The 8953-nt window shown below is 51.3% G+C and overlaps 1 protein-coding gene across 1 annotated transcript in view; it reads right to left on the bottom strand.

The window, feature by feature from the left end:
• Positions 1 to 6003, bottom strand: part of Kif19 (kinesin family member 19) — a 24977-nt gene extending 18974 nt beyond the window's left edge. The window contains exons 1-2 of the mRNA XM_028785853.1: positions 5843 to 6003; positions 4102 to 4182 (exon numbers count right to left, since the gene is read on the bottom strand). Of these exons, the coding sequence (XP_028641686.1) occupies positions 4102 to 4182; positions 5843 to 5881 (120 nt within the window). The 5' untranslated portion in view covers positions 5882 to 6003. The remainder of the gene's footprint in view (positions 1 to 4101; positions 4183 to 5842) is intronic.
• Between the last annotated feature and the right edge of the window lie 2950 nt (positions 6004 to 8953).

The following is an 8953-nucleotide window of genomic DNA, read 5'->3' as shown; positions in this document are numbered from 1 at the left end:
CTCTCTTTCTCCCTCCCTCCCTCCCTCCCTCCCTCCCTCCTTCCCTCCCTCCCTCCCTCCCTCCCTCCCTCCATCATTTTAATTAAACGAGACAGGGTCTCATTGTGTAGCCCAGGGTGGACTCACACTTGCTATGTAGTCAAGGCTAACCATGGACTTCTGATCCTCCTGCCTCTACCTCTTAAGTGGCAGGAGTACAGTCTGTGCCACCATGTCCAGTTTCTGTGGTGATGGGGATTAAATCTAGGGCTTAGTGTGATCTAGGAAAGCAGTCTAACAGCATAGCTGTAGCCCCTGACTCATACTGGCCTCTTGGTGCTTAAGAACTCTGCCCGTTGGTATGCCCTCTTCTGCTAACTCTCATTGCTACATTACATTGTCTGCCAAGCTCCAGACGTCCCCAGAAGGATGATGCTCAGTCCTAAGGCAGGCTTGGGACCCCTCATAGTGACTGAAGTCAGTGGGTAACTGAGTACCCTCCCCCTCTCTCAACTTAGGACACACTAACAGTTGGGCCGTGGCTGTACCTATTATCTGCCAAATGACCAATGGGCTGGCTGAGCTCCTGGGAAGAGTTCTAGACCATACTGATAGCCTAGGGTTGCCTTATTTTGATAGGATACCCACAGAGGAACCCATTCAACTCTGAGGAGAGACAGGAAGCAAGAGGCAGGACCTACCACTCAAGGCCCTAGTGAGTTGGCTTGGTGAGCCCCTCAGAGGGGGCAGAACCCAGCCCTAGAGAGCAATGGAAAGCAGGTAACCACCCTACTGACCTCTTCTTCAGAAGGGGCAGGGTGTTGTGGTGACCACATGAGCCTAGCCGTATCACCATTGCCATATGCCACCTGGGCTAGCTCACCAGCTTATCCCACTGCCCAGCCATCATGCCCTATGACCTCAGAGAAGAGAGACAACTGGCCTGACTGAGCCACAGCCTTGAGTCTTCCTCTGGGCCAGGCATCCCTGGAGAGAAAGAGATGAACAGCATGGTTCTAGGAGAAGGCCAGGGCCAGGAGACTGATTAGAACAGGAGGCAAGAAAGTCTCTCTGCCATCTTGGTTCTTGGGTTCCCGTGTCCTAAACACCTAGTTGCCAGGGCCTATGTGCCAAGAGACAGCTCACTTGGGCTGTCAACTGGGCCTTTGTTGTAGCCACTCCCAGGCAGCAGTGAGGGGGGCTAGGCCAGGTCCTCCTGTACAAGCCCAGTTTGGAAGCCAACGGGTAGCTGAGGGAAGAGTGCAGGGGGGCGGTGTGAAGAGCCCTGTGGCCATAATGCTTAGACAGCACTCTCAGAGTCTCTGCTGACAAAGGAGCAGCCTGTTGGGCTGGCCCAGCTCTGGTCTGGTGGGAGGTGTAGCAAGCTGGGATAGGCCACAGCCAGGCTGGGAGACACTCTCTTTGCCCTCATAGACAGAAGGAGCCAGTGTCTGACAGGCGTGGGTCCCTGAACAGGGGCTGTTCCTATCACTTCATGTTGATCAACCCCCAAGGTGGCCCGGAGCCAGGAGCAGCTGAGAGAGCCACCATTGTCCCAAACTGTGAACCTGATATCCTTGGAAGCAGAAATAGGGAGTGGCCTTGTCTAGAAGGAGGTTTCTCCTCCCAAGGACTCTGACTCTTCTAGCTGGCCCCTCTCAGCAACCAACAGCAGCTCTGGGGAACCTCATTCTCTGCAGAGTTCTTCCTGTGCACCAGGTACTGGGCAGGCATAAGCAAAGACTTTCCAAAGAAGACTTCTGGTAGGGCTAGAAAGATGGGCCAGCTGGTGGAGCTGATAATCTTGGTTTGATCCCAGAGAACCACAACCAGAACCACAACAAGAGAATCAACTCCCCCCAAACATGCGCCAAGATGTGTGTGTGTGTGTGTGTGGTTCGGTTGTAGAATGTTTGGCTAGCACACAAGACACCTTGGGTTGAATCTCTAGCATTTCATTGCCCAGAATAACAGTGCACACCTACAATTAGCACTTAGGAGGGAAAGGCATGGAGATCAGGCCATTTCTGGCTACATAGTAAGTTCAAGGCCAGCCTGGGTTATATGAGACCCTCCCTCAAACAAACAGCATCAAAACTCACAAACCACTGAGTAAGAAGACAGTGGGCTGTGTTCCTTACTTAAAGACGAGGCTCCTACACTGTAGCCATACATTCTCTGCTCCTGATCACCATGTGGGGTTTCTCCAGACATCTCCATTTTCCCCAAGGGCTTTGAGGAAAGTGGCAAAGGGAAGTAAATCGTTTGGGGCTTCCTGAGGCCAGCCTTAGAGGACCTGGCCCAGGGGCAGTGTCTGTCCACAGCCTCCTCAGCTCTGTAGCTTCCAGTCCATGCTTCCTGACCCAGGAGCCTATCCCACAGCATAGCCAGCAAGCCCCTGACACTCAGAGTAGCCAGTGGCACAGCTCTGAAGCACAGGAAGGGTCACCAAAACAAGCACTGTGTGTCCATGTTGACACAGGTTTGGGTCCTACCTGTATCACCTCACCTCACACCTCTTCTCTCTCTCCTTGAGCCTCGCTAGCTTTTTTCTCAGTGATGCAGTAGCACGGTGGGCCCCATCTCAAGGGCTTTGTACAAAGAAAGTCCTGGTTGCAATTTTCCCTCTTGAATATCTCCCTAAAGATTTCTTATATCAGCCAGGCGGTGGTGGCGCACGCCTTTAATCCCAGCACTTGGGAGGCAGAGGCAGGAGGATTTCTGAGTTCGAGGCCAGCTCTGGTCTACAGAGTGAGTTCCAGGACAGCCAGGGCTACACAGAGAAACCCTGTCTCGAAAAACCAAAAAAAAAAAAAAATTTCTTATATCATCATCATCATTGACAGGGTTTCTCTGTGTAGCCCTGGCTATCCTGGATCTCACTTCATAGACCAGGCTGGTCTCAAACTCAGAGATCTGCTTGCCTCTGCTTCTAGAGTGCTGGGATTAAAGGTGTGCACTGCCACCACCTGGCGAGAGCTTATCTTTATAATCTACCACAGTGCCAGTTAAGACAGGATCTTAATTTGAAGCCCAGGAAAGCATGGGATACCTGATCCTCCAGCCTCAGCCTCAAGAGCACTGGATTACAGATGTGTGCCACCGTGTCCAGGTTCACCCCTCTCTTTCATTTCCCCCCCTTTTTTCTCATATGTTTGTATGTATGTTTGCATGTATGTGTGCATGCAGGACCCTAATGTTGATGTTAAAAGGCATTCTGAATTGCTCTGCAACCTCTCTGATCACTCTCCCACCGTGTGCATGGAGGCAGGGTCTCTCAATCAAACCCAGAGCTCATGGATGTGATTACTCTCCTCAGCTAGCTCACTCTGAGAGTTCCCAGTCCAAAACTGGAGTTACAGGTGGGCCAATACACTCACAAACTTTTTACAGCCTTTTATGGGGGTTCTGGAGATCCATACCCCAGTCCTCACACCCATGGGGCAAGTGTTTTCACCCCCAAGATATCTCCCCAGTCCTCCATCACCATCTTTTAAGGGAGTCTAGGCCCAAGACCCTTACTCATTCTCTGAACAACAGACTCTTATTTTTCCAGCCCTTCTAGGCCACACATTCTTATATCTGTTTTAATTCTTTGATCAATGCCTTGTCTTTTTGCCCCACAGTAAACTCCAGCAACAGAGGGAGAGTGTGGCTTTTTATATTGGAGTGTTCTTCTAATTTTTAACACAGCTCCCAGCATGCTCTAGGTTCATTATGAATAGTTATTATTTCAGATATCCTCTCTCACTCTGCTGACGTGAAGACCAAGAGAGTTAGACAGTGAAGAGCTTTGCCAAACTTGCCTGTTCTAGAGGTGGTTCGTGCTAGACCCAGCTAAATGTGTGCCCTGTGGATAGCAGACATAGATGGAAAAGTTTACAGCATGTGGACCAAAATATATTTTATGGTCTGGGCCCACCAAGGCTCCAAGAGCTCGTGGCTTTCCTTGAGCTGATCTAGGAAGTCTTCCCGAGAGAAGAAAGCCTCTTGGTGATGCTGCGGATAGCCCACCCAGAGGCTGTCATGGTGAGACACAGAGTTCCATGTCCAGCCAGGTGTGTATGCCAAGCAAGCTGAGCCAGTCTCCACCCTGCAGCTCCTGGCTGCAGCCCCAAGTACCTGCTCGTCCACCTTGTGAGCGATGAGGGTGGCTCCCTCCTCCAACTCAGCCACGCTGATGGGCCGGACCCTAAGTGCCACCTGGGAGGAAGACCAGAGCCCTGGGTTAATAGGACCACACTTGGCCATGGAGGGAGGGATGAGAAGGTCTTTGAATTCTTTCCCCAACAGGCTTGAGTTCTCCTGCATCCAACCATCTCCATCTCCTTGGTTCTGAAGAACAATATAGGTGTAGGACATTGCCTTAGCCAGAGGGCAGCCAGTCCACAGGGAGTCTGGCTGAGTCTGAGTGTCTCTTTTCAAAAGCTTGTATACCTCAGGGGGAGCCCCAAAGGGAAAATCTGTCTATACAGGCTGCATCAGTCACAAGACCACATTAAACACTTGCTACTCTCTTGGGCTGAAATCCAGAACCTTGGGGACCAGAGCCACCTGTCTGCATCTGAGAGTGAGGTGCTTCTGGGAAGGGTAGTGGATTGTGGAAGGAATGATCTGGAAATGAGGATGGGACAGGGATCTTCCCCTTGTCCTTCCAACAACTTGTGACCGCATCCTAACATCCCCAGAAGTGTCACCAAGGGCTTCTCTGCTTTTTGATTCCTGGCCACTGAGAGATAGTGGGTCTCCACCCTCAGTGTGTGTCTCCCTCCCGCCAAAAAACACCCAGAGTCAGGGAGCAGGGAGAATTTCTTCTGTTGAACAAAGGGAGGTGCCTGCTGGATATTGAGTGGACCTAAAGGGCCCCCAGTTCCTTTCATCCACACAGCCTGTCAGATTGTCTTTATCACCCTCCTGGCTACACCTCCTTGGTGAGAGGAGGACCTTTGTCCCTGCTCTAATAACAATGAATGTTCTTGGAGCACACTCTTTCAAAGAGGCTATTCTCACGCCAGAGAGGGTGCCACAGAGTCTAGAACTGGCTCCTCGGGCTGAGTCCAGGCTTCCCTTTGCAGAAGCAGGTCCCCCCCCCCCACGTTGTGGTAGCGATGCTTTGCCAGCTGGCTACCGTCTGCTGGGGCAGAAGGACCACTTCCACAGATCAAAGGTTAAGGCTAGGGGCTGGGAAGAGGGCTGGGAGAGAGAGGGGAGAGATCTCCACCTATCCCATATCCTATCCCTTGGTGCTGAGGAGCGCCAAGGCTTCTTGCGGCTCCAGTCTCCACCACTGATAGTCAAGAATCTATCTTTGGTCTCTGCTTACCCTTACTCCCTCCCATCTGCCGGTTCATCGATGGCCAGGAGACCCTAGGACCATCCAGGTGGCTTCTAGCATTTCTCTGAATTATCTGGAGTCCTGATTTGGACAGAGCCTGCGGTACAGTCCATAACTAACTACTCCAGACTTGGTGCTGGCTCCCCCTGTTTTTTTTTTGGGGGGGGGGGCTTTTGTTTTTCTATCTGTGGTTCCATATCCCTTCAAAGCAAGACCTGGCTCTCTGGATCACTAGAGAATCCTAGCTTCCTTCTCAGGCAATAGCCCGAGCTAGACCTCTCTTGAGTCTTGACCTCTGAGTCTTGGTCCAAAGAAGGTTGAACTTGGGTGGAGGGTGGGAGGGAGTGGGATGCTAACTTCCCAGCCTCAGGAAGTGCCACCATCCCTTCTGGCCACCTAGAACTTGGGGAGTTGTTCTGCACAGTCCCAGACTCCCATCTCTTGCTCCTAGTGGTCACTATGTTTGAGGCTGTCAAGTTTCAGGTTTGGTGAAGGGAAACCAAGCAGGGGCTTGATAAGGGGTCTCACCATGAGTTGCTGGTCCTTTGAGTCACCGCTGTCCTTCATGATTGTCGTAGGTAGAGAGCCTCAGGCCGCGACAGCTGGCATGGCCGAGACGCACCTCCACTGTGGTCACCTCCTCGGATCGCTGTTCCGCCTCCGCTGCCTGACAACCCGAAACCAACAACGCGCCTGCCGCCCGAGCGCTGACCAGGAGGCGGGGCCAGGAGGGCTCGGCCGGCTCCGCCCCGCCCCCTGTGCTCCCCCGCCCCCTGTGCTCGCTCCGCCCCCTGCACTCGGCCCCCTGAACTTGGGTGAGCCAGACGCTTCCACCCAGGATGACCCACGGCACCCTTTCGCTACTGTTGCAGCTACTGCTGCTGGTCCTGAGGTTTTCTGTCAGTACGAGTGGCCCCCCGGCCTGAGCGTCGCCCCGAACTCCTCCTGGCTTAGCGGCGTCCGTTTGGTTGCCCCTCCGCACACACCCGTGCCTAGGCTCGCGGCTCCTGGCTGTGTCTTCTGCGCTCTCGACACCCGCCTGGCACGCGGCTAGCTAGGCAGAAGCAAACTTGCCTGCGGCCACGATCTTCTGCTGCTCGCCCGACTGTTATTGGGCGTCTCCAGGGCGCGCCCAGCAGCCTCAAGTTTCCAAGAGAGATGCGGGCATCGCCTCGGTGGAGGCCAGTGCCTAGGGTGTGGGTTGCTGCACCCATTGTCCAGAGGAAGGAAGAGAAGATGAGGGAGTGAGAGGGTGGGTAAAAAGCTGGCCCTGGACCCTTTAGCACCTGGCTTAGTAAAATGTGTCTTATGAAAAAGTTCCCCCGGTGTAGGCAGACTAGCAAACCAAGCCTGAGGTCAAAATGGATGGAGCTAGCCTGCCTGGCAGAGTAGCATCACCCAGGAGAGTCCACCTGTCCCCTCAGGTTACATTTGACCTGGGTTAGCTATAGATATGGCTCACCACAAAAATCAGAAGCTTACTTCAAATAATCTGAGGGTCCACTCGATGGCTTGTCCTGTAAGGGAGCTTACTGTTAAGTCTTACTACCTGAGTTCAATTCCTGAGACCCACATGGTGGAAAGACCAGACCTGACACCCAAATGTTTCCTCTGATCTCCACATGGACACCCTAGTACATGTGCATAATATAGAAGTGTATTTTTAAAAGTATGAATGGGGGGGTGCTGGAGAGACAGCTCAGGAGGTAAGACCACAGCACTGCTTTGGCAGAGGACTGAGTTCAGTTCCCAGCACTGACATCAGGCAATTCACAACTGCCACACACTAGCACCAATGAAACACACACACACACACACCATTAAAAATAACTTTTTATGACAAATTTCTTGACATTTTGTTTTGTTTTCCTCAAGACAGGTTTTTCTCTGTGTAGCCTGGCTGTCCTGAAAGACCAGGCTGGCTTCGGACTCAGAGATCCCCCTGACTCTACCTCCCAAGTGTTGGGATTAAAGGGACGTGCTACAGCCACCCGGCTTTTTGTTTTGTTTTGTTTTGTTTTCTGGGTTGGGGGGAATTTCTTGAAATTAAAAAAAAAAACTGGATTGCACAGTTCTCCATTGTGAACTTTGCAGATGACATCACTTTGCAATGTCAAAAGGCTGGACAGGCGGCCAGGTGGCCAGGTGGAACAATGGATAAACAGTTGCAATTTCCATTCTTGGTAACAGTAACAACAATTATACACTCAGGGAGCTCAGTGGAAATTTTCCTTGTCTCAGGAGGCCTAGGCAAAACAGGATTCTAGTCCTACCTCTGCCTTAAACCTGTCTAGCTGCTGAGAGCCTGGTTTTCTTGTCCTGTCTGCCTGTCTCCTGGATGGTGTTGGGACTCTTCCTGAATGTAGTGATCTGTCCTTTGTGTCATCTGTCCCCACTGAAGCTGAGAGCCCAGAGCTCTTGCGAAGACCAGAGAAGGAGACTCCATGTGGTTGGAATCCAGGAAAGAAGCTGGGAAAGCAAGTACCCAGATCCCTTAGGGCTGTCTCAGACACCAGGCGGCTCCCCAGAGGTAGAGCACAGTGTCAGCCTGTGCCTTGGGACTGGTTTCCCGGGCTTCCCCCAGGAGTTGGTGTTAGGCATAGTTATTAATAAACAGCAGCAGGAAGCAGCTGGCAGCCCTGAGTTTGATAAGTATATAAACCAAGCTAAGTTTGGAAACCAAAGTCTCTTGCAGGGGGTCCCAGGCATTGCCCAACTCTCTGAGGCTGGCCAGTTTGCAAATGGGCCATACTGCAAAGAGAATGGGCCATGAATTCAAGAGGGTTTCCTGCCTGTTTGTTTTATTTTGAGATGGGGGTTGAGACGTTAGCCACGGCTGGTCTCAAACTCACAACCCTCCTGTCTCAACCTATACAATTATAGATGTATGCCAGTACTTTCCACCCTGATGGCATTTTAGACCTTTGAATTGACTCTTTGTATCAGTCAAGAATGTCCCTGGTCAATTGTCTTGGACTTTGGCTAGCTTTCTTTTCTTTTCTTTTCTTTTCTCTTTCTTTCTTTCTTTCTTTCTTTCCTTTCTTTTTTTTTTTTTGTTATTCTTCTACATATATAAACCTCACAGAAGACAGCCTGTCTTGACTGATGGGTAAAAATAAGCATTTTTGGAGGCAAGTATAGCTGTGCATATCTGTAATCCCAGCACTTGGGATGCTGAAGTAGGAAGATTGTGGTGAATTTGAAGCCAACCTGGCTTATAGGGAAACCTAGTCTCAAAACAAATACCCTCAAAACTAGAGGTCCTTGTCCAATTGACGTGGAAACCCATCTTGAGTTCATGCCGGCTCTCATTCTCTTCCACTTGACTTTGGGGTTGTGTTAGTTATTTCTTGGTTGTTATGACACAATTCCTGATGAAACTTAAGGAAGTACTTATTTTGGCTCACAGTTTGGGAGTGTAGTCCAATGGCAGCCCAAGGCATAGCGGCAGGAACAAGAGGCAGCAATTATGTCCATGGTCAGGAAAAAGAAGAAGAGGAGGACAAGGGGAGAGGGAATGGGAAGAAGAGGCAAAGGAAATGTGGACTGTAGGTCACTTCCTCCTTATTTGGTCCTGGATTCAGCCCTTAAGGATGGTGCTGTCTACGGCCATGGTGCACCTCCTTGCTTGGAGATGGT

Source organism: Grammomys surdaster, unplaced genomic scaffold (assembly GCF_004785775.1).
Source record: "Grammomys surdaster isolate TR1022 unplaced genomic scaffold, NIH_TR_1.0 125354, whole genome shotgun sequence".
Taxonomy (NCBI): Eukaryota; Metazoa; Chordata; class Mammalia; order Rodentia; family Muridae; genus Grammomys; species Grammomys surdaster.
The sequence above is the reverse complement of the archived record's forward strand: the minus strand, read 5'-3'. Positions and strand labels throughout refer to the sequence as shown.